Source organism: Notolabrus celidotus, chromosome 17, assembly GCF_009762535.1.
Source record: "Notolabrus celidotus isolate fNotCel1 chromosome 17, fNotCel1.pri, whole genome shotgun sequence".
Lineage (NCBI taxonomy): Eukaryota > Metazoa > Chordata > Actinopteri > Labriformes > Labridae > Notolabrus > Notolabrus celidotus.
The window spans coordinates 12837733-12864352 of NC_048288.1; the positions used below are offsets into that span (position 1 = coordinate 12837733).

The 26620-nt window shown below is 40.4% G+C and overlaps 1 protein-coding gene across 1 annotated transcript in view; it reads right to left on the reverse strand.

Annotated features, from left to right (window-relative positions):
- Positions 1 to 23436, reverse strand: part of reck (reversion-inducing-cysteine-rich protein with kazal motifs) — a 100174-nt gene extending 76738 nt beyond the window's left edge. The window contains exons 1-2 of the mRNA XM_034705797.1: positions 23254 to 23436; positions 2192 to 2250 (exon numbers count right to left, since the gene is read on the reverse strand). Of these exons, the coding sequence (XP_034561688.1) occupies positions 2192 to 2250; positions 23254 to 23326 (132 nt within the window). The 5' untranslated portion in view covers positions 23327 to 23436. The remainder of the gene's footprint in view (positions 1 to 2191; positions 2251 to 23253) is intronic.
- Between the last annotated feature and the right edge of the window lie 3184 nt (positions 23437 to 26620).

The following is a 26620-nucleotide window of genomic DNA, read 5'->3' on the forward strand; positions in this document are numbered from 1 at the left end:
CGTCAGAAAGCAGAATGAGCTGACAGTAGCTGTTACGTTGGATTGCAATCATTTAGATTTACAGATTTGTGGCTTTAAAAAAAACTGAGGAATTGTTCTTCATTCTGTAGCAAGAGGTTCGAAAGCTGGGGAGATATGGCCCCCCATGGGGTGATATAGGGCCCAGCAGGGGCCTAGGGTGGGGGCTTGATGATCAAGGAAGAAAAATTTAACCAACCAACAACCAACAGAAGCACTCTGATGCTTGCAAGAAGAGTTCCTACTAGGCTTGGATATCAGGAACCTGTGACAAATGTCTGTGATTCGTGGATTCGATAACGCACGTACATTTCGGTTCCACCTCTCGGTTCTTGAATGTATCGTTAAGCTGAACCAAAATCAGAACTGAAATTGGTCAAACTTAACTTAAACTTCATCCCCTTTCTTAGGTGTTGTGAGTCCATTTTAACCTCCAGCCTCCAGAAATGAAGCCAATGCAGAAGTGCTAAAAACAGGAGTTTCCACCTGAGGCTGGCTGCAGAACCACCAGAAACTACAAACTCACCCATCCAAAAGAGTCCCTCTTTACAGCAGAAGTAGTGCCAAAACCAAAACGAAACCAAGGCTAACATTTGTAGCAAATTGTTTACCAATATGATGCTAACGAAACTCTTTTTCTGCAGATTGATTTGACATGAAGTGTGTGATCTGGTTGTCTCTTACATTTCTCTGAGTTAGCAACCGTTATCAAGGGGTTTTGACCAATCAAAATCAAGTATTTAACATAGCCAGTAAGAAAGCTGGGTAATAACTCTGTGACGCTAGGGTCAACCTGATTACAGATGTACCAAAAAAATTGTGAACATCTGGTATTCTGTTAAAGATGTCACCTCTTCCTGCTGACAACCTGAGAAATACATGAATTTCCAATAGCATCAGTGGACTACATGGAGGATATTTCTCTAAAGTTGTTGGGAGAACACAAAACTTAAGATTGGTGGTTAATGGTTGACTTGTCACCAGCAGAAATTGATAAGTTGAATGTTAATTCAACAGGTACTTTGGCTGGTAAGAATACTGTTGTCTTGAAAGTGGTAACTGTCGAAACTGAGGGACTATTTTGTTATTTTTGAATCAATAAAGTCGTCTTTAGATGACTTAATATTCTTTAGATCTATACTCAGTGTCATCTTGTTTAGATATTTAGCTGGTAGCCGGGTAATGAGAAGGATAATATATAGCAAGGTAAGGTTATGCCAAATAGAATCCTGACAGGGTGAGACATAACCACAGGCTAACTTTACATTATCCCTTATCTAGCTGAGTTTACCAACCCAGCTGCATGCTGGGAGCCACACTTGGCTCTTTATACTGGTTCATTAATTTATTCAAACTGGTTGTGAGCATTTTGGCTCTGCCTATAACCACCAGAACCTTTGAAGACCCGCTCATTTTCTGGGTGTAACCAGGCACAAGGCAGCTTCCATTAGAGCTAAAATGGTCCTGGTGATTACAAAGTGTGCCTGACACCCACCCCCTACACCCCAACACTGCTACGCCCACCCACACACTCAACTTAACTACAACCTTTGAAGGTTATTTTGGAGCCATTACACTTGTGAAGGGCCATTATCAGCTCGTCACCAGCTTTTTCATCCTGACCACTCTCAACTCTTCATATTTCCCCCACTTCTTTCTGTCTTTTGAGAAGCCCCCTCCCTCCAACTACTCTTTGCCCATCTTTACCTTTCATGTAATGTCTTTTTTCCATCTGTTTTCTTCTCTCTTTGGATAGCAAAATGGTGACGTCAACCAATAAAAGCACAATAGGTTCTGTACAACCTCCCTCTTCAGTGTCCGTCCCCCCCCACTTCAAAAGCAGGAGGACGGTTTGAACTCTGTGCCTGTTTGCTTGCAGAGAAAAGCTTCTTTTACGTCTCCTTTGTGTCTCTTTGCCGCAAAGACGGACATGGGGGCTTCAGAAAGAGTGGGAGAGGGAGCAAGAGAGAGGGGGCGAGAGAGCATCACCTGCTCCCAATTGAAATGGGGCGAGAAAGAACTTTTATTTTGAACTTCAAAGAGGCAAGAGACAAAAAACTTAACACCACTCCCCTTCAAAAACCTCTATTCATAGGTCGGCAATAATGGACTGAGCAGTTGGCTTGAGTGTGTAAGCGACTGTGTGTGTTTGTGTATGTGTGTGTGTTTATACCTGGTCACAAGCTTCTTTGCAAGGCGAGAGCTCAGCAGCATGATGGCAACAGGAGGGATCTGCAGAAAGATGAAGCAGGTTAGCACATTCCAGTTAGCAATTACTTACAGTTCAGAGCATCAAGCTAGCATGGAGGTTTCAGGAATAGCCAAATATATAAAAAGGATCATCCTCTTGGACTATGAGTATTGATTGTATATTTAAAGGATAATAAATATCTGCCTCATGTTAAGGTGGAAATTTGGCAAACCTAGTGCAGTGAGCACACACGGAAATGTATTTTTCTTTGAAACCAGGCTAGCTGTATTACTTCTTCATTGTGTGCCTTTACGACGAATCGGTGTGGAAGCTTATTTATAGTATCTCCAGGATTTTGTGCACTTCCTCTTTGATTGTCGCTGCCTTAAATTCCCTAATTTCATGGCAGCTTTTTTGAAAAGTTGCATCACAAGCTGCAAAGTTCATCAGCTATTTGGTGCAAACCTTACATTTCAACTGTGAGAGACAATGCCAAGAAAACTATTAAATGGCTGAGCATACTGTATGTCTCCAGACATCACTTTTTGATCATTTCTACAATATGACAAATAAAATAGTGAAATGTAAATTAAACCTAAGTACCATGACATGAAATACTAATTTGACAATGCACATGCTCATTTGGTTGCTATCTGTGTGAACAAAGGGTATCTAGCATGCAGCCATCCCAACATATGAAAGTCACAGTAAACCATTTCCTCTGTAAAAATTAAAATACCACTGCATTATATATATATTTTATTTGATTATTTATAGGTATTTATATTTTTTTTCCAGTAGGACAATGGTCAATGCCACACAGTTAGGTCAATCAAGGTGTGGAAGAAGGACCACCAGATCAGGACCCTGTCATGGCCAGCCCAACCTCCAGACCTGAGCCCCTTTGAAAACCTCTGGAATGCAATCAAGAGGACGATGGATGGTCATGAGCCATCAAACAAAGATGAGCTGCTTGAATTTTTGAAACCAGGCGTGGCAGAAAGTAACCCAACAGCTGGGTCAAGACTGGAGCATGCCAAGATGAATGAAAGTTGTGTCCAAATATTGATTCCTGAACTCTTCCTAAGTTAAAACATTAGTTTTAAAAAAATGAATATGAACTTCTTTCATTTTTTTGTTTTGCTTTTTTAGGTCTGAAACACTGCATCTTTTATTTTGACAATTTTGTACTTTTCTGCAAAAAAATGCTCTTAATGACAATATTTCTATTTTGAATTAGGAGGAAATGTTGTCGATAGTATGAAGAATGAAACTTAAAATGTTCATTTTACTCAAACAAATAGGCTACCTATAGTAAAATCTGAGAAACTGATAATTTTGCAGCAGTCTCTCAATTTTTTCCAGAGCTGTAGATACAGAAAATACCCATGCTTGTTTTTCACTGTAAAGAAGGCAACACGTTCACCTGTGGGTGCAAATAAAGTTACCTGAACCTGAACCAATATCATGCCATAATATCATTTGTCCCTAAAAAATGTGCTTGGATTCAAGTCCATTGTGGGTGCATACTGACGGCTGCCTTTATCTGTTTTGACACACAGATGAATATTTAAGTATGCCATTTGTTTAACATTAGAACACCTCACAGGACATGACTTAGTAAGGAAATAGTGTGAAAGAAGAAAAAGTATGATATACAGATTCATTCATTCATAACGGAGAAAGAGTAAGTAATCATCCATCTGACATTGACTTAGTCAAACTGTGGCATTATGTTTGGTGCTGTGGCAAAGATTTTGTCAGACAGATGCAGGGAAATATATAAATAATATGTGTATGTCTCACAGCTATCCCAAAGTAATAAACACATACACACACACACACACACACACACACAAACACACACACACACACACACACACACACAGACAGGGGGATTTTGGCTAGCAACTAGGCTCCAAACCACAGCCCAGCCCAGGGTTCCAGTAAGTGACTTGGCTCGGTTTGCTGTCAAAAACTGCTTCCATGTCCTCAAGAGTGGACCTAAAACCCAGACACTTTATTCATTGATACTGAGCCAAAAACTTTTACAGGCAGGGGGGACAGCATATGCTCTAAAGTCAATCCATTACCTCCATAGTACCTCATCCATTTTCTTGTTTTGTGAATAAAAAGGAAACTTTGCCCCCCCCCCCCCCAAAGTGAAATATCAAGAACTGAAAAGTGTTCTCTTGTGATTTAGCATTGAACTGCTGTGACAGGGTTAACTTCATGGGCTATAATGGCTAATAAAATGATGATGCACTTTGCTAAAATATAGCTCTCTTGCATCTCTTATATTTTTTGTCCAAACAAATCACAGAGGAGTGTTTTCACTGACATCAAGTACAACTATATAAAACCATGGACGGAACAACAGCTATCCCAAGTGAAGCCAAACCCTATACTGTAGATCTCCCCTGTTGACTGTGGTCACTTTATCTTCCAAAAGCTCTGATAGTGACAGTCACAATGCAAAACACCTGGCTTCAAAACAGCAGCTCACAAATGGTAAACCAACTGAGGTCATGGTCCAGCAGACTCAGTACAACATTCATCTGGAGTTGTGTTCGTGCCATTTTCTAACCCCCATGTGCTAAATCCTGTGAATACGTTTAGCACTTCATCGGCTAAATGTTGCAACATGTTCACCAGGTGTTTCATGTTGATGGTGCAAGACAAAATAACATTGGCATTTTTGTTGCCTGTTCAATGAACAGTAATAACCCAGGTGATCCTCGAACAAATTTCTTGGCAGTCCATCAAACAGTCGTAAGGGATTTCAATAAAGAGGATCACCAAAAGTGCCGACTAACAGACCAGCACTGCTTTCCTTTGGGTCAGGCCGCTAGCATGGCTAAAACTCAATTTCTTGTTGACCTTATTTTGCTGATTTTGTTAATCTGTCAGTGTACTTTCTGGCCTGACTGAACTGAGAACAAACAGACTCTCACTCTCTCCCTGCCTTTTTCCCTCTCAAACAAACACACACACACTCACACAGAAAAAGCTTATTCAAACAATGGCAGGTGACATAATAATTTGAGGCGAGGGGGAGGATTGGAGGCCTTTCAGTCATGTACAGTATGAGGCCCCTGGCTGGCTTCTAATGAGCGCTGGCCCCATTCTGCCGCAGCATACACACAACAGGAACAAGAACTCCCCCTCAGCTACATTGTAACACTCAGTTGCTGGAATGAAACACAGCGTAGTCAACCTCTCAGCCGCATTGTTGAACTTTATTCATCCATCTAACTTGCACTGTGCAGTTTCTTGTATGCTGTAATATAAAAAAAACCTGCCTGGATACTGAAATAAAGGGGTGAGGACTGCAGGAATGAAATAATGAAGAGTAGTCACCAGACGCCGTAAAACAGATGCTTTAATCACTCAGTGAGTCAAACATATTACTCATCCCTTTTTTTAGCTTCTATACTTGAACTGGGGCTTATGTTCACACTGTCTGCCTGCTAATGTAGCTACAACACCATGGAAAGCATGCCTCACTCTGTCAGAGCTAGACTCTCTTACCTTGCTTTACTTTCACAGAGACGAGACTGCCTTTCCACAACAAACCTGTTCAACTTTGTTATATGAATACATTACCCACAAGTCCACCGTCTTGAAAGGGGAAAACACAGGGGTTCCCAAACTTTTCAGCCAACAACCCCCAAAATAGCAGTGCTTGATACCGAGAACTCCCCATTGTCCCCCCACTTAATTTAGTGCTGCCTCTGATATCGTGAATAATCTGGCTTAGTCACCTTAGATGTCTTAAGGCAACTAAGAAAATTGGAAAACAAATAAAACATTTTGCAATTTGCATGGTTTTAATTCCAATTTAGTTAGCAACTCCACGGGTGGTCCTGACCCCCACTTCTTCTGATGTTGAGTTTTGAGCAAAATTAATTCACGTGTATATAAAGGCCTGAATGTTTTGTGCTTACTTGCCTAATTTGCCCAAACAACTCGCTTAATTCACGTGTCAAAACCGCGTGTACGCAAGTGCCCAAGATGTACATTTTCAGAAGAGGGGAGTGGTTCCTTTAAACGTCACTCCAGTCTGTTGAGCTCGACTACATCCAGTGCTGAAGCTGGTTATGCTAAAGGGGGCAGTGCTAATTTGCTAGTACAACTGACAGCTGGAATCAAGTGGCAGACAAAAGTTTTTAACAGATAATTCGACTTCCTCACTCACTTTCCTCCAAGTGAGCTGCTTCTTATTCTGTTAAAAATAAGCTAGTGTCACAAAGTTTGGGGAAGCCGCACAAAGAAATATAATAAATTTGTCCTATATATTCCAGATCGATAAATCTCCACCAGTTCATATGTCACATCATACGTCTTCGTAGGATCTGCACGCTGATTTTCTATGGCGGCACGAATGATTTGCTGGAGTTTGGATTTTAAAACTTTTTTTAAACTTTCGCCAATAAGCGAATGACGAGCCCACGTATAATATGCTACATTCGTGCTTCATTTGTGCCGCCCGACAAGAACTTGTGTCTGCTTGAGTCGTCACATTGACTTAAATGTAATTCAATAGCACAAATGCTTCATTTGCGTTTGGTGTGAACACCCCATCACAGACATATCAAACTACAAGGTGTAGCTTCAAAGAGAGTTAATGGTAAAAAAAAAAAAAATCTGCATCCATGAATACTTGTTCGCCCAAGAATTTTCGGACTGATTAACTTTTTGTTCAGCCATTTCCCAGCATCTCAATTACAGAAATTTCATATCAAACTAAAAGCGTGTCCTTGCAGCACGAAATGTAGCTGAAGTCTCAGTGATAAAAGTCCCCAAGATAACATTGTTTCCTATTGGAGTGTCCAAACAGCATGAGATGTGTCGTCGTGGCTGATGCCCCATTTCTAATTTCATTCCTGCTGTTTGTGTTCATAGATGAGGAGTGGTTAGTGAGAATGGAAAGAGAGTAAATGATTGCTTTGTTCATCTTTGTGAACAGTGCAATGAAGTAGCCTTAATATGCTTAACAGCCTTAGAGATGTAGTGCAGTGAGCTATTTCACGCTGTTATGTGGTCTTGTTAGTGGTCAAAGGATATTTAGTTCTTCAATTTTGATGGTATTTCATTTTGAACATTTGTCTTAATGCAGGGATAAACCATCCCTGGGGAAATTTGAAACTAATGAAATGATGAAATAAAGAGCTGATGCAGTGAGTTCAATTTGCTGGCCTGGCACTCAGAATGAAACCTGTCTGTGAATGACAGGCAGCAGTATTAAATTAATGTTGTGTTTTTAGTGTTTGACGAAGGTCTTTGGAATGTAAACTAATCACCCCCGGAAGAAAAACACTCACAGGCACAAACACTTTTATCTCACAGATAAGTGATGACTCAGCATGAAGCGTAAGCTCTCTCCGGGGGGAACATGTGGCCCGACTGTGGGGGTTACTCTTAACAGTCGGGGGTAAATTGTGTCTTTTGTTCTAAGTCCCACCTGAAAATTTAATTAGCAGTGTGTTTTTGTTTTTCAGCACCTTATGGTGAAATTTGCAAACCACAGATGACAGCATTAGTCCTACTGTCGGCTGCAAGCTCATTTTCCTGCATCACTACCATGTGTGTAAAGATGCCAACACCACATTCAAACAATCCACCATCCAAGAGAGACAGCATAAACTAGCAAATGAGGACTGACAAGCATGCATGAGAGTTCCAGATCTGAACCTTCAGTGGAGCCGATGGTGACATGGATGTGGTGTAAATGTGGTGTAAAATAGTGAACGAAGCCAGCTGGTGGCCACTTATGGGCCGAATAGAAGCGGGAGAATCAGTGCAGTGTTCGAAGAGAGATCTTATGTGATCGATGATTGAAAACATGACTGGTTCCTGTAGAGTGGAAAAATATCAGGCTGGGTCTGCAACAGATTGGGCCTTAACAATGTTGTGCAATGTTGTGCAATTTAGACGAACGATAATGCCATTTAGTACAATCAAACGGCAGCTCATTGACGTATGAATGTAATCAGCTGTTTGAACTTCCAGGACAGGCTACTCTAGAGCTCTGAATTCTTGGAATCCAAGTTTTCAAGTTCAAAAATGGTAACGCACTTCATGCTCCAACTCTTCAAGATCAATTCAATAACTGGAGTCATTAAGGGCTCGTTGGCTAACAATGTAGCCACTTAGCTTGTTCCGATGGATCCTTGTTTTTCCTCGTGGGAACATTTTTGTGGAAGAAGTTGTGCATATAATGAACTTAGCCAATTTAAGTAGAAACTGATACTTGAAAACAGCTTTGATTTACAGCACACATCAGCAGTCAGCCGCAGTCTAATTGATTTAGTAAACTGATTACTGAAAGGCTCATCATTCACATTCCAAAAACACATCTACAGCTTAGTTTGGCGTTCACTGTCGATTCCCACAGCGTTCAAAATCAACTGCATGACCCGCATGTCATCTTCACAGCAAAATATTCTATTAATACTAATTATCGTTCATTAATCATTTATTATTCAACAGATAAATGATTATTGGACCAACCCAGTCTCATTGAAGATCCAAAATAGTTGCCAAATTCAACTAGAGTACATAGAATTGGTTGCACTGACGCAAATTTCCCTATTTCATGAAGGCCAAACCACTGTATTTTTATTGCAAGAATATGCAAACCTACACAGACACACTGAAGGTAGAATCTATAGCCAGATGTTCAGGGGATGGTGGTGATGGTGATTCAATTATACACAGGACTTGGAATTATGAGATAGGGGTTCTCCTATGGATGTGAAGAGCAGCATGTAACAGGACCGCTGGACAGCTGGAGTCACCAGACCAAGAATTTCATAACTGAATCAGCAGTTTTCCACCCAAATTATGAGCCTCTCCATTCATCCACGCTGCCTTTATTGGCCTCTGAAAACCTCTAACCTGTTGAATCTAGGCCTGGCTCCGTTCCTTGTTGTATTAAGTGACTACAGAGTGTTTTATTCTGAAAATCAACCGGATGTTTACTTTTATTTTGGTGCCTGACTTCCTGATACACCATGCTCCAGCATCCAACAATAAAAGAAGTCATTGCGTATCTGTTGCAGAGGGCATTGAATTGCCGGATCTAAAACGGAGCTAGAACACAAGGGGGGCGGAGCCAGTGGAAGTAAAGACATTGGCTTGAATTGAAACCTATTAGCCACAGTGCCGAGACGGAGCGGAGATGGACCAAAGATCTGGCTTAATTTAGCTAGTTGGCTGCTAATTATTTATCTTGACATGAAGTAGCTTGAGTTTTGTAATTTCACTGTACTAATCTCATTTAAATGTCCTTGATCTGTTCGTCATGGAAACTAGGGACTTTTTTGTTCGTTTGATTTTGTTATTTTCTGTCATTTGACTTATTTCATAACTAGGGAAAATTTACTCTTTCCAAAAATAACGTAATACCAGGTCAATTACAAAGAAAAGAAGGTGGTTCATTATGTTTTACAATGGATAAGGGGGAGAAAATTGAAGACCTACTCATGTTCATATAAATTAACCATAAAATATTGTACTTCAATCAAACATTTTCCCACACACACACATAGTCGTACATAACAGAAAAAGGTAATCAATAAAATAAAATAAAAAAACGTTCAACACATTTCAGTAAATTTTAGTGACTATTTACTGACTGCAGTGAGTCTAGGTCTGACAAACACAAATGTACCTCTAATTAAATGATATAGTTGCTTTGTGTCTGCTCGCCTTTATAATTAAGTGTATCACTCAGGAGACAAACAAGAAATTACAGAGCAGATTTACCCAATAAATACACATTACTCATCAAAATGTGCAAACTAAGAATATGACAGCAGGATACAAAGTTAAAAATAAAACTGAGGAGGCTTTAAATGGAAACAGAATCAAAAAAACAACACATGCTTTAAAATACACTCTTTACTTCAGAAGTGTTTTCTGTTAGAACTATTACCAGTGAAACACAAGGTAGCGTGCAGACTCTTCAGAAAGCTATTTTCTTCAGTTTTTTTTTTCCCTTCACCGAATTGCCATCCATCAGAACCGCTGGTCTGCCACACTTCAAATGGCTGGGCTAAAAAACACTATTTCAACTATCACAAACAATCTGGAAATAGCTGCCACACTTATGACTAGGAGCCAGCTGCGGGGACGATAAGGAGAGGAATTCCAGTGCAACCCCCCCTTCCATTTAAATGTAACTTTACCCTGGGTTTCCTGCCAGCCAGTTTCCTGTATGTTTATGTTGGCGTGCAGGAAAGAAGTGGACGTAACGGTAAAGCTTGGCACTCATTTATGCATGAGTCAGAATGCTCTGAACGAGGCTTTAACAGATGCAAAGGACTTTTTCTTCAGAGGGTTGAAATACCATTGTAAGTTGCTGATGTATTAATGCAGTGGGTTGTAAAGCAGGCTATCAAGGACAAAGCAGGAAATCAACTTTGCGTATAAATCAGTCAGGGACAATCCTACCAACAGGAAAGTTAAAAAAAAATGTTGTTTTATTATTATTTTCAATCATTAAATTTGAAATATGATGTTACTCTCTTTATTAGAGTCAAACTCTTTGATCTGCACATATAAAAGTAACACCTCTGTTCTGACATTATAACAACTTTAGTATAACTACAGACCTGAAGCTTTCAAAGAAGGTTGAACTCTTACTGTTAACATCATGTCTACTTTTCATTTTCATAAAGGTAAGGTTGGCAATTTTGTTTTGAAGATATTTTGTAATGTTTATAGAAATTCCCCTTCCCCCACAATTGCAATACATACATTTTATCCTTCAATATTGAAATAAATTTGCCATGGTTGCAGAGATTTAATGCATCTGAAAAATGCCACCATTTCTAGAAACTCTTAAAATGTAAATTGCACGGCTTCAAATTATAGGTGGGAGCAAAAAAATGGAGGAAGTAGCGCTTCCACAAGTCAAACTGGTTTAAGTTTGAGGTGCTCTTTTGATTTGGATACATGCAGTTTTAGAAAACACAAACATTTCCAAGGCACTCTCTTTTGAATGGTTTAAATACTTTTATTTTTATGGCATGGTTATGTTTGACTTCCTGATGAAGGCTTGATGCCGAACCGCGTAGAAATGGCAACATATACCATGAAAACAAAGGCATTTTAACCATTTAAAGGACAGTGTGTTGGAATTTTTCTTGGTTTCTTGATTATTTGGGAGCATTTGTGCAAGTGCATTAGTGTGATGCAATATCTCGGAAAATGTAACTCCTGAAGTTGGTTATTGCAAAGGTGATGGGGTGAAAGTAGATGCACCAATTACAACAAGCACTCTGTTATTGGAGAGAGCAGCTAAAAGGCTTTAAATGGCTCCACTATGCACATGGTACAATGTACTGTTACCCACAACCTCCGTCCCACTGATTGTGAACACTTGTGTTCAACACTGGATCCATGCATTTTAAGTGTGAGAGCATGACCAAACACGGAGAGAGTGCCAAACACAAGAAATTCCAGAGCAAATGTGTGGCATAGAAGGATTCAGAATCAGGTTCGATTGTTAAAGCTTTAATTCGCCAGGATGCTGCTGGCCATTCCGCTCAATTGGCAGAGCTGAATGTGGAATTAAACACCACCTAGACTTTGTCAAAGAAGAGCGAGCTCGCCGTCACTGAACTTCAACCCATGTTTCAGCTCATGAAAAAGAACAGCATTGAGATCAACATATGCAAACTACAAGTCATGTGCCAACACCATCAGTGCCTTCATTTTCAGTGGATGCTCCAAATGTTGCTGGTACTCCTAATTTTTTTAAATTGGGAACACCAGTGCTACCAAGTAAGAAAGTGGATTTCAATCCGTGCTCTAATCATCTTATTTAGACTGGCTGATTAAACTGGTACAGAGAGGATCTTCCACAAGTGCCAGTCACAATGGAAGGTAACTTGGTATGATCAGTGACGAGCAGCAATTCGCCGCCGAAATGCTCAAGGAAAGTGTGGTGTCTCTGATAGCCGGTTGCCTGCTTCCGGCCCCACTACGAGCTCTGTTTACTTTTCCACAGGGATTCAGAGCATGTTATGTTAATCTACAGCTGCTACATGTTACTGTTGATCATGCAGACAGAATTACAGGGAAGAAGAGAGAGGAGGAGATGAAATACACGGCCGATGAGCGAGGGTCCCAGGAGCGCTGTAAATGCAGGAAATACAAGCCGCCAAGCCGACCAATCACAGGGCTTGCGGACGGCGTCGATTCTGCAGGTAGTTACATTTCGGAGGAGGTGCACGTCAGCTATGTGTGTAGGCCTCTGCGTAGGTACAGGAGCTACACGGACCCCCAGGGTAGGGTACACCGTCGATTTGACGCAGAAGTATAAATCAACCTTTACGAACCATAGAGCTTTCTGGAGCTCCTTTGTCTCGTATGTTCCTCTGAGTCGCTGCCATTGACAGCCCGCTGCTGTGGACGTGCCAGACTTCAACTGCTATGGACAGGCCAGCGGCTACAACTATTACAATCCGTCCCACCACTATCTCTCTCTCTTTTCATCTCCTGTATCCCTCTTTCCAACCCCAACTCGGTCAAGGCAGATGGCTGTCGAACACGAGTCTGGTTCTGCTCGAGGTTTCTGCCTGTTAAAAGGAGATTTTTTTTCTTGCCACTGTAATTTGCTACATGCTGCAAAGTGCTCTATAAATGGTGGATTAAGATGAGAGAGGACTGAGTGCTACCCTGTCTTGATGTTGGGTCTTTGTTTGTTGTGATTTGGCGCTATACAAATATGATTGGTTGACCTGTTAGGTATCTGTTGCATCTTAAAGCAGCACATATCATATGTAGCATGAGTACACTAAATGGATGTTAAGCTGTAGCAGGATATTAACTCAGGAAGGGAAAGGAAGTCAATAATGGCCTTAAAGCATATTATTTGTCTCTGGGGACCAAAGTGGGTTATTCCCATCCTGGGTTTGTAACTTGTAACTCATAAAATAAAATAAAAAAAAGGAAAAAGTGGAAGTGGAAGAAAAACAATGGTACATCTTAAACACATGTTGAATGCTATGCTTTCTTAGTCAAGTATAAGTGTATGTTTAGTGTGATTGCATGAGTGCATTTAGGTGTGATCATGATTCAGTGTTAAGCTTTAAACTAAATTTGAAGGTAAATAAACAGTAAGCATTCATTTATAGAACAAACAGAATGAACAGTGACATGCATGTTAGTATGTGGGGAGTCACACATAACACAGAGCTCCTACTCTCCTTCCTGCATTCCTCAGAGTCGCTGTCGACTCCATGGGGGGAGAGTTTGGTGGATGGGGGTCAAAGGTCACTTCCTGTGAATTGATTAAGTGAGATTCGCCATGAGGAGCTGCGCATTAAGGGATCATCTGGGCATGTTTGACAGAGAACAGGGAACTGGATTATGAAAAATCAAGCACTTTTGAGGCCTTTTAGTGATCTAGATATTTCTGGGCCTATCTCAAAAACTAAGATGTAAGAAGATGATTCGGCTGTGATGTTTGGTGGTATCTGGTGACACTGACAGTGAAGGTACTCTCCTCACAGTGTTCAATGGAACATTTACTTGCTCTTGATACATAACTTACACTGCCCACCTGACAGGCTTAACATCTGTGATAGAGATTTGAATCAGGGAGAGGAGCACGGCCAGCTTATGTCCTGCTCTGTTTATATACTCTGCTGTGATGGACTTGGTGAAAATTGGACTTTTATAGGCCCCAACGGATCTGTTAATATCAGTGTGAATGTGTGTATTGTTATCACATATGACACAGTAACCAATGGCCAATCCTTAGTTTGATAATTCAGCCAAAACTCTCCAACCAATCCAATGCCAATTTCCAAGAAGGAAAGGAAACAAGACCCTCTCACTTTGGCCTCTATGCCATATTTAATTTATGGTTATGTATTTTATGGCTTTGTGAGGTGCTGAAGAAACCAGTCCAGTAATGCCAACCAGGTGTGTGCTAGGTAACTTAAAGTCACACACCAACCACAAATCCAGAAAAACCTCCAGAACACCTGTATCCTATCAGAGGAAGAGCTAAAGTCACACACACACACACACACACGCACACACACACACACACACACACACACACACACACACACACACACACACACACACACACACACCTCTAGATGACAGGGTTGGTCCTGCCCACTCATTTCATATTCAATTAGCAAAATCAAAGGAAAATGCAAACCTGACCTCCTCAGTCCTGTGTGTGTAATAGGAAATGACATAATGAGGCACATATGGTCACTTAGAATAGTAGAGTGTGGCAAAAAAGGGGAGACAGAGAAAGACTGGGTTGCGCCAAGAAACTATACACTGCTATACAGCACCAAGGATTGCACATCAATTGCCTTCCCTACCTGCTCCATCTCAAGGTCTAGTTTAGTTTTAAGTCCAGTTTTGCGTGTTATTGTGACTGAGATGAGCTGGGGGCATCTCCACGCGCTGCTGCGCAGAGCTGCCTGCACACTCTAATTCTGCTGGGACTAAATCAGAACTACATACACGATGAGGTACCATTTTATTGTGGGGTAAATTAATGACAGATATAGTATAAAAAATGTTTATTTAAATTATATTGTTTATTTATGAGACTCAATACACAGATTTGTCCATTTATCTGTCAACGCTATAATGCTAAATGTTAGCAGTATCATCTGTGAATCAGTTGTCAAATGCAATGAGGCTCGTTTGCAGAAAAAGTGTTTTTTCCTCCAGAAAAATGCATAATGGGTCATTTAAATGCATGTGTTGCGACATGATTTGGTCAGCAGTGCAGTTTATGGAGCATTTATCCCTCTGCTTATGAATAAGACAAAGTCTCTTTAGCTCATTTGCACAGGTTTGGTGGGCTACCCATCCAGTTTTGGTCTTCGCAACTTGGGTGTATCACCAAACAAATTATTACCTAATCCCCCAGCTGTAATAAATACTTGATTCTAATTGTTCAAAACTCCATAACAACAGTAATTAATTAAGTTCATTAAAATTTTATTCAGCTGTTTTTTTTTTCAGTTGGTAGGCAAGTAATAAGCAGGATACTGTATTGTGAGGAGGTCGTTATCTGAATGAGAATAGCAAAATGTGAGAAGGACCCCCGAGATGTAATCTGTCAGAATTCGAATTTGCATAACTTCCTGCTCACTGTACATTATACCTTACTTATAACTCACCTTGTTTAGAGCCTAGCCTTAATATAACCTAAAACCAGGTTGAGACTTAAAACCGCCAAACTGTGACTGCCTATAACTTTGGCAAAGTTTGGGCACTGACCTCTGGCTCAAGAGAAGAAATGAAAAACCAAAGCACGTCCTTTAGAGAACTTTTAGCATCAGTAAGAGCTCGTAATGTATCTCTTTTTAACTCTTTGTTCTCTCACCCATACTCAGACACGGAAAAGGTTTAAAGGTGAAAACCCACACAGGGTTAGCCAATGAAAAGGCCTCTGTAGGGTTTTTAACAAGAGATGAACTATGAGTGACCTGCCAATCGGCCATGGAGTCCTTGTATCATCATGGTTTAAAAGCCCCATCCATTTTCAACTATATTTCAATCATCAACCAGTTTGATTCAGTGGTCTAAAGACATGATCGAATGGAGAAAAGGTAAAACAAAAAACAGCTACAAGGAAGCAGTTCTACATCCCTCAGACTGGTTGGGTACATGTATGTGGGCTAACTCCCTGACTCCTCTCTCTCCAGTAGTGTTCTTTTCTCCCAAACAGGAACCTGATCCAAACTGATCCAGGGAAGCTGATGAGTGATTGACAGCAGGGAACTGTTGTGTTTCTGCAGTACACATATAAATATATAAAACAATACAAAAGAGTCTAAAACACATCACACGGCCTCCAAACTATAACCTTTCAATAACCTCCAAAAAAAAGACGTCTTTTGATGTCATGGGAAGTGCGGTATAGCACAAACAACAACCTAAATTTGGAATGTAATAATTTGAAAACACAAGAAACAGGATCTTTTTTACTTCCTGTTATCTTTAATTCACATGTCTCCGACAAAACCAACAATCAGTATCTCCTTGGGATTTTTTTGGGGGGGGGCTCTTCCTTCTATCACGTCCAAGCCAACAGATACGGCTTTCAGCTTAATTGCATTCTTACCAAAAGTGCTTCTGGGAAATCGTTTTTCTAAAAAACAAATTTATGGAAGAGAATGTTGAGATAGATATACCGAACACAGTATACATAATATGATAAAGACAGTGAAAGAGGGGGTTAAGGGAATGAGTGGGGGAGTAATTATGCTGGAACATTGAACTTAAATAGAAAACCAAAGATAGCTTTAGGGGGAAAAATCAGACATTACTTCCCTTTACTGTTTCAGTAACCAAAACAGTCTTTAAGTTGTTGAAGACTTCCTGTTAGATCCTACATTAAAAAAATAAGTAAAAGAAAAATATGCTGTGAAAATGTACTGATGGTACCAAATGTGTCAGTAAACATGACAGGCTGGAAACATCAGAATTTAATCATAGACTGTGTAATAAATGGATTTAGTATCCCTGACGTCAGCCATCTGTTTCTGAAGCGCTTTTTTGAAGCCTATCGTCGGTAGGAGCCATATTGGAAATACTAAACACAACCTAACTTCTGTCGAGCTAGTGTGAGGTAAAGAGGCGGCCTTTTTCGCCAACAGCTACAGTGTTCCCGCCTGTCAGTCAAGTCAGCTGTGCCTCTTATTGTGGAAAACTCTTAAAATAAAAATCTTCGAAACTGCTGCGTTTTGAAAGAATTCGACCCCGTACAGTGTGTGCCGATAAAGAAATGAGCTATTCAGACTAAAATGTTTTTTTGTACCAGACTGTAAACATGGTTATTTTTCTTCTGTAAAGATCGTCTCTTTTCCATTTGTGTGTATGTGGTTTCCGTTACTTCCAGAGCCAGCCTCAAGTGGACACTCAATGAACTGCAGTTTTTAACACCTCTGCATTGGCTTCAATCCTCCCAGCTGGAGGTTGCCGCTTGGATTTAATTGGGTAAAAATTTGACCTTTGACACTGATGACTTTCAAACCTTTTTGATAGTGTTGGCCTTTGCATGATAGACGCAGAGTCCAAAATAGAGCAAGCTCTCGCATTTAGGGCCCCTACACTAGCAGTTAGCATTTTTATTTAACTTTCAGTATCAAAGTCAGTTTTGTTTAATTAACATTTTAATAAAACTTCACAACCATCATTTTAAATACAAGTCATTCCAGATTTGTTCAAACTTGAATATAGTGATATTACACAAGACAACATTTTCAGATCAGTTATATGACATAACTAGATGTTAGAACAGCATGTTTTAAGTAAATAATTTGAACGTGCAACTTATCCTATCTTGGAAATCTAACTCGCTGTTAGTAAGTTTGTTTCTACACCTGCACATTTTTTTTTAGCTCTTATAAGCTCTCTATTGTGCTGTAATGTCTTGTTCTGTCTTATTTGCTGGTTTTTTTTACTTATTATTTTTTATGTCTGACCTGTGGGGCACAATATTACGCCTCCATGTATGCTATAGTCTGTACTTGGCAGTGACAACAAAGTTATTCTGATTTATGCTTTTTGGGTTCCAAGGCCTTTTCTACGACGGAGAATTGGGATCACCATAAGGACGAAAAATTTGATATTTCAAGAATAAAGTCGTAAATTTACAAGAATAAAGTTGTAAACTTAAAAGAATGAAGTTGTAATTTTACAAGAAATTAGTTATAATTATTTGTAAAGAAGTCGTGAGTATAGGCTATGATTATTCTTTATGTAAAATGACATATAGAAGGATATCAGAAGGGGAGCAAGGACAGACCGGTTGCAGAAGCTTGCACAGGCTGCCTGTTAGTCTCCCCTTCTTCAGAATAGACTCACTTTCTTTCACAATCTATTAAGAATCCTGATCCTTCTTCTAACAATCTGCTGTTGATGTGCTAAAAGATGTAGTTATTTTGAAACCCTTGATTAAGTATAACCTCACAAGATGCTCCTCCATGTTCCTCATTGTAGTGCAGGTGGCTGTGCTAGTCTTCAAAATAACATACTACAACTATCAAGAAAGATCTCTTTGTTTTGTTCACTTGACTCCCAAAACATCTGTGAAAAATCTGTGACGTGTATACCCTGGACACTCCACCCTGAAACTGAAAGAATTGTCGCATACAACTTGCTCCCTGCAAACAAAGCAGACACTTCTTGTGCACCGCATAAACCATAACCGTCTCTTAAAAGTTTTGAACCTGGCTAGCAGAAGCAAATAGAAGCAGCAAGAGAAAGTGCTCTCATAAACCCACAGTGCATCAACTGCTAAGCACCAAAAACAGACAGGCGTTGTTAGAAACCAGCTGTTAAAGATTTCGGAGCATTTAGCAGCTCACGGAGCTTCTATTTCACCCAAGGTCTACGGGGTGATTGGTGGTGGATGAGAGGGTAAGTGCCATAGTTTGTGTGCTTTCCGTTGATGTTTGCTTTCAAACTAAACCTGCATTACAGTGGGTGGAATAAAAGATGTGACTATGTTCACATTTATTTCATGCAGTCTCTCTTTGAAAATTATGTCTGCCAGGAAACTGTTTTTAATTCTAACAGACCCTGAAGATCTAGGATAGTATTTAAAATCCTTCTTCTGATCTACAAAGTTCTTAATGGTCAGACACCTTCATATTTTAAAGAGCTCCTCGTACCATATTACCCCTCTAGAAAGCTACGCTCCCAGCATGCAGGCCTGCTCGTCGTATCTAAAGTCTCTAAAAGTAATATGGGAGGTAGAGCCATTAGTTACCAGGAACTTCTCCTTTGGAATCATCTACCAGTCAGGGTGAAGGAGGCAGACACCCTCTCTACTTTTAAGAGAAGGCTTCAAACTTTCCTTTTTGATAAGGCTTATAGTTAGAGCTGGATCTGGCTTTGACCAGCTCTTAGTTATGCTGCTATAGGCTTAGACTGCCAGTGGAACTGGCACACTGACACACTTGGATCCTACTTACTTTAACTCTTCTTGTCCCATTAAAGTGACTAACCACAGACCTTTCTGGAGTCCCTGAACTCCCTTGTCTTGTAGGTTCCTCTGAGTCACTGCTGTAGACTTCCTGCTTCTGTGAACGTTCCAGACTCCAGCTGCTACAACTACTTTTATCCATCTCATCACTTTCATCTCTTTCTCTCTTATTCTCCTCTATCCGTCTTTCCAATCCCAACTCAGTCAAGGCAGATGGCTGTATAACATGAGTCTGGTTCTGCTGGAGGTTTCTACCTGTTAAAAGGAAGTTTCTACTTGCCGCTGTAACTTGCTAAATACAGCGAGGTGCAATGCTCATGGTGGATTAAGATGAGATCAGACTGAGTCCTGTCAGTAAGATGGTACTGGATCTTACACTGTCTTGATGTTGGGTCTTTGTTAATAATATAACACAGAGTACAGTCTAGACCTGCTATGTTTGTCAAATAGTCTGGTTCCCTGAGAGAGTTAAAGCCAAAGGACGTCTTTATAACCTGAATGACACAAGGCCCCTGACTCCCATCGGACACTCTGTCATCATTCTGTCCTTCATAAGCTGTCTTTACCCCCTACACAGTGAAGCACAAATCACCAGTCTCATGAACTACATGCACTGGAGGCTGTTTTGGAAAGCTTAATATTGTGTGGTGGAAAAAAAGACTTTTAATGTGGACCTAATCTAACATAGCCAGACTGAGAGAGGTTCTGATAGGCTGCAGACTTTTCCAAAGTGTTATCAGTAACCCCAAAGCGTATGGAGATATGCAACAATTAACTTGACTTTATTAAATACAAGCTGGTTACACAACTGCAGAGAACCTAGCAGCAGTCTAATAACTCCACCTGGGTATGAGGACGTAGCCTTGTCAGTGTTTCTGCAGGTCCATGCACTCTGAGTGTTGTCCTGTTGCTCTGAAATGAAAACGCCTGCCGTGTGCTGTTTACTAGTGTAAACCTCAACTATGATGAGACTGCTGATGCTGCCTTCGATAGCAGAGCGCTTTGAACTCGGCGTCTCCAGGGAACACAGCGGGTCAGCAGCCCCAGTCAAAGCAAATTCCCTGTTGTACTAGAATATCCTGGATCCTGAATCCCTCCACCTAGAACTCGTTTGCCCATAATGAGGAGTTGTCAACCAAAGCACTGACCCTATCTCTTTGTAATTTCACTGGGTGTATTTCTCTTGTCGTATATTTAACTTAACAAAAAAAAGGGAGGGGGTTTGCTGGTTGGAAAAACTGTATTTTCACAGTCAATTCAACAATCACTATACCAAGGGGTGGCCAAGACATTCAACTGTGTGTACTACACTTTAATCTTGTGTTCACAAAACTATAATTAGGTTTGCGGGACTCAGGCCCATGCCTGCTCGCAGTGGACATGGAGAGAAAAGGGCTGCCGTTCAGTTCCCTCCTTCCCCTCTTCTTCCCCTTCTGCTTTGAGGAGTCAAATTGGTTCCAGATGCATTCTCTCACGGCTAGCCTCCACAACCAAATCGCAACATGAAAGAAAATGAAGGGGAGAACTTAGCAAAAACTCAGCAGAGGAAAAAAATGTATGGAATTCCAACGCAAAGTAAGTTGGGGAGGAAGTGGAAGAAGGAGCCGTGTTCTTGTTCCTTAGGGCACAACCGACTGTATGATCACTTTGCCACATGGTGCTATTTAATCACACCTTTTTGTGTTTTCTGAGACCTTTAATACTGTCACAAGCCTTTAGGAGACAATGTGCACCCCAAATGAGGATCTAAGAGCTTTGTTTCTTTCATGTTCCTGGCAGATGTGTCAGAAAAAAAATCTGTACAAAGTGATATTTAGCCAGAGCAAATCCACATCCTGCACCCATGTGGACTGAACATCAAAGACCGACCCACCAGCATGTTAGACCAATTTATAACCCTACCCGTGAAGCCCCTTCACACACTTGTTTAAAGACGATGACAAAATGATATTGAAGTGTATCAGCAGCTAAAGTGTCTCTTGAGAGGACACCCTTGCCAAATGGTTCAAGAATGTAACAACATGGTACAAAGTGGCAACTCCATGTTGACTCAGACAATTAACAAGTGAAAGCAACTCTGAGACCAGTTGTCCTACAGCACCAACACACACCTCAATGTTTGTTTAAGCCGCAGACACAAGTCCCAGTGAATTCATTACCAGCTGAAAACAAGCTCACCATTCACATACAATTTGGTCTGTCTTTTAGCAACCTAAATATTCTCAATAGACCATTTATTCACTTATTTCCTTTGTTTCTCACCAATGATAGGTAGTGAACACTCAATATCAGACTAAACCTTCATTAAATACTCAAAACCTGGATGCCTACCCTCTAATGCCTCATATTCAGGACCGGCCAGTGGGATAGGCAGTATAGGCAAATGCTAGGGGCGCCGGCCATCCATAAGGGGCGCCGCTACATGAGTGAGGAAGAAAATTTGAAGATAATAGGGAAAACAATATTGTTTTATCTAATTTAATTTTGGATTTTGTGGAATAATGTCAGTAAACATTTAAAAGCTTTTGATTCACTTTTGGTTAAAGGTATGCAAAGCAGTTTTTGAAGTCTTCAAGTGTTCATGATTTACCTGTTTTTGTTTTGTTGTTGTTTTCCTTACACTTTGGAAGCTGTTAGCTTAATTAGATAGAAAATGTAGGCTAGGCTTAAATAAGCATTTTGCTTCTTCTCTTTCAGTCATCACTTAATACATTACTGATGTTTAAAGTAATAATGACTCAATACATTCTACTACTATTACATTATGCATTTTGAAATTGTATAATAATTTCCTTCTAAATATCAGTGTTATTATCATTTTATTAAAACATAAAGCTGTATGTGAGTTTTCTTTCGGTGTATATGTGATGTGATTGTTTGAGTTGGTTATCATACAAGTGGCACCAGTTAAAATCTTGCCTAGGGCACCAAGTCGGTTAGGGCCGGCTCTGCTCATATCTTATGTGTAAATGTGCTTTTAGGGTACGAAACTGGTGCCGAATTACACATTGGACGTTGTTCATTTTTAAAATGTATTTAAATTAATTAAAAAACAGTTTGAATCTGCCAAAAGCACAGGAAGCATGAAAAGTGCTACATTTTCAACGAGGTTTGCTGCAGAGGTAACGGTCCCTGTTACTCTCCCCTCCAATCCGCTATATGAGCTCCCTTTCCTGCCTATCCTCGGCAGCTTGTCACACTTTGAACCGAAAAATACCTCAGTCCAACACAACAGAAGCTTTTCCGACAGCCAAAGAAAACAAAGCGAGAACATACATATTGGGTTTTATATTCACTACGCCATATTTAAAACTTCAAAGGCTCATTCAGACAATTTGTTACACTACACAGGATGTTAACCCCATACGTCGAGAGACTGGCAGAGCGTCATGCTAACATTTTCCCCAATAAAGGATCTTCAGAAGTTGTCTCTGTGTTTTCGACAAAAGCGCACACTAGAAATAAACACATGAAACATTTCATACATAAGGAGGATGCCTACTTTAATTCGGCGTGCAATACATTAACAAGCAATATTAAATTAAAACTTTTGCAACTGTTCTTTCTCCCGTTTCTCCCACAGTCCTGTCTCACCTACCATCAGACACTCCGTGGTGGGCGGTAGCTAGCGATGTAAACTGCTTAAAATGTTAAGTTTTTATTTGAAAACAGAGCTGACTGATTGGTGTATTGTTAACCGAATACACCAAAGGACTTAAACGATTCAAAAGGTGTTCAAATAAATATCATCTAAGGTGTTTACGTCCACTAAAAGGAAACGTGATGTTAAATCTTAAGATTTTTTAATGGAGTTTGGCTTCATGTTCTCACTACATCAGAGCGAAATCTATCGTGCCCACAGGATGCCAGCTGTCACTTTATCAATAAGTTAGTCCAGAGACCTGAAGCGGACAAACACAGAGACATCCACGCGTGAGCTGTACACTGTTCTGTCATTTTTGCCGACTTACGCAAAGCGTAAAAGAGGAGACAGAGCGCACTGAGGTTTCACAGAGTTACAGTTCTGAAGTTAAAAATCAGAGACGGACATACTCACCCTGAGCTCGGAGCGGCTGGCAGTAAAAGTTTACTGAGAGGAAGAAACTGATTATCTGGAAACACACACGCATCTTATTGCAATCCTAAAGTGCATCGTGGACAAGAAGACATAGAAAACACTTGTACTGTGACACGCTCCATGGATCCCCTGATAACTCTCTCTCTCTCTCTCTCTCTCTCTCTCTCTCTCTCTCTCTCTCTCTCTCTCTCTCTCTCTGCCTCCAGTTTCATGAGTATGAACCGCTGATGACATGCGCAGAAGGGAGAACGACACCGGTTGACGGTGACCCGAACAGATGTAAGAAGAAAGTTTTAAAAGTGACTGCAGTTATCTACTCTTGTGCAAATATGTCTATATTTTTTGTCTGGAATAATCATTAAATTGGAATAATCTTCCAGTCAGGGTCCGGGAGGCAGTCACCTTCTATACTTTTAAGATTATGCTTAAAACTTTCCTTTTATGATAAGACTCATAGTTAGAGCTGGCTCAGGCTTGGACCAGCTCTTAGTTATGCTGCTATAGGCTTAGACTGCCAGGGGAACTCGCACACTGACACACTGGGATCCTTTCTCGCCCCTCTCTACCCCCATCACTGACTTTATCTCTCCCTGTCCCATTAAAGTGACGAACCATAGACATTTCTGGAGTCCCTGAGCTCCTTTGACTCGTGGGTTCCTCTGAGTCGCTGCCGTAGATGACCTGCTGCTGTGGACGTTCCAGACTCAAGCCGCTATATCTTTGTCACCGCTATCATCTCTCTCTCTCTCTCTCTCTCTCTCTCTCTCTCTCTCTCTCTCTCTTAATCTCCTCTATCCCTCTATCCAACGCCAACTCGGTCAAGGCAGATGGCTGTCTAACATGAGTCTGGTTCTGCTCAAGGTTTCTGCCTGTTAAAAAGGACAATTTACTTGCCGCTGTAACTAAATAAATACTGGGAGGTGCAATGCTCATGGTGGATTATTTGTCTGGAATAATCATTTAAAACAAAGTCTAAATTTTGACTACTTAGCTCAAGTAGGGTGTTCAACATTATTTTATTGAACTCCAAAATTTAGTGATAGGAAACAACTTAGCCAAAGGATTAGAGCATCAACTCATAGGCTACAGACTTTATGGAAGTAAGGTGGACAAGTTGGCTTTTACTTGTCGAAACTAGATCATAAAAGACAAGCTTTAAGTGGTTGCTGATATTTTGCTGCCAAATCTTTTATGATCAAGTTTGCAAAAGCAAAATTAAGTATATGCAAAGGCACCAAGGAAAGAAAAACTTACAACAGTGCACCTTAAAGTATATGCCCAAGGCTCACTGTATCACATTTCTCTCTGCAACACAATATCCATTGCAGCAGCTAAACCAAGAGGAACATGGGTTCTGGGTGGGATAGGAAGACTGAGTATACAGAGCCCCTCATGTGAGAAACACTAGAGGTATGCAAGGAGGGGTCCAGAGATAATGTGCATGTACAGGGCCAAGATTTAGAAGCAGTCATGGTTAATGTTAAGGGAAAATAGTCAGAAGAAGAAAGTGTCCAGCAGGTGGTTGTTGGTTTGGTACCATATCTTTTTTTAACCAGTGAGGCCTTAAACAGCTCTAGATTTTCCACTATGCTATCTAAATTGATAAACAATGAGGTTTCTTTGTTTAGCAGGCTAGTTGTGTTTACTTTTGTTAAACCAGAAAGGATTTCCGCATGACTATATCAATGAATTATACTTTTTCATATCCACTTAGTCTCATTGAGAGCCACAGGAGAGCTTTGTGTTGGCAGAAAATGCTTTGAAGCGCTTTGAACAAGTCCCTATTCCACTAACACACAGACATTAGCACCCACAGGCAATGTCAAGTTTCCCATTCACACAACCTGCATGTTTGAAAACTGAAGCACCCAGGGGACACCCACGCATAATACAGAGACAAAGCATGAAATCAGAGTAAATATTTCTGCTGTCTGTCACAGTAATACATACAGCATATCGTTTGTTCCTGTTATTAGAGGGAGTTATTTCTCTTTTCTTGTCTTGAAGATTTCCCATGAATCAGTACGAGACTACAAAGGCTGTTTTGGAGTCAGCGCACAGGCACAGACCTAGTTTGAATAAATGAACTGTGAGACATCACATGAACATTTTGCTGCTTTCACACATCAAAGGATCAGTATGTTGTAGTATCAACCTTCTCTGTGTGCAAACTGAATGTCACTACAGCAGATATATAAGTTCTCTTTTACATTAATTAATGTGGGGATCATGTGGTAACTCACAAACTTTTAACATCTATGAAAACTTAACTACATAGAGGTGGTTGGTTGAAAGCTGGGAAAACAAAAGCAAGTCAGTAGGCTTTCTGTTGAAATGTATTTTTGTCAATCATACTTTCCTAAATCTGGGCTATCTTTTCAGCTCCCTGTCCATTTTAGAATTAATTCTAAGATTTTAATGTTTGTTTTTAAGTCACTACATGGTCTGGCACCTCAGTACATCTCTGACCTCATACACATCTACGCCCCCTCCAGAGCTCTGAGGTCTGCTGATCAGATGCGTCTCGTCGTGCCAAAAAGCCGACATAAGACGAGGGGTGACCAAGGTTTTTTCAGTGGTAGCTTCTAAACTGTAGAATGAGCTACCCACCCAGGTCAAAATGGCCCCCACCCAGGATACTTTAAAATCACATCTTAAAACTCATTTTTACTCATTGGCTTTTAATACAGCATGATAGTTTATTTTGGTCTCTGTTTGTCTTTTAATTTACTTTATTTTAAATTGTACTATTATTAATTTCTACTGTTTGTATTTGTTGTACAGCACTTTGGCAACCTTGTTGTTTTTAAAATGTGCTATATAAATAAAGTGGATTGGATTGGTTTTGAAAATTTCCAGACGTTGAATGGTTAGACTGCATGTGAAAACACATAGCTCCAAATCCACCCATTGAGCAGATACATTTCTTGGGAGTTCATAAGACGTGGGTGTGCTGGGGACATCTTTCACACTGCATGCAAAATGTGTAAAGGGAAAGTCCAGAAAATGCCAGCACCCTGGAAGTGTTTAAGAAATTGTCCTGATTATCTTATCAATGGTTAATGTTTAAGGTATTCGTGTCAGGGTTTTGTCTCACATAACTACCTGCTAACCATACATTATCCCACTTAGTACCCGGCTACTAACTTAAAATACAAACACGTTGGCAAAGGAAAAACGGTTTCACTCACCTGCTCTGCTGCCGTTACTAATATTGCTGGACAGTATACAATACGAAAATGCCCACAGCCTGTCGATATAGCATGCTAACCAAAACTAACATTGTAGCTACATTTTTTCAATTCAAATGGAAACTAATGGTTTTACCTCACCTTACGGTCTATTG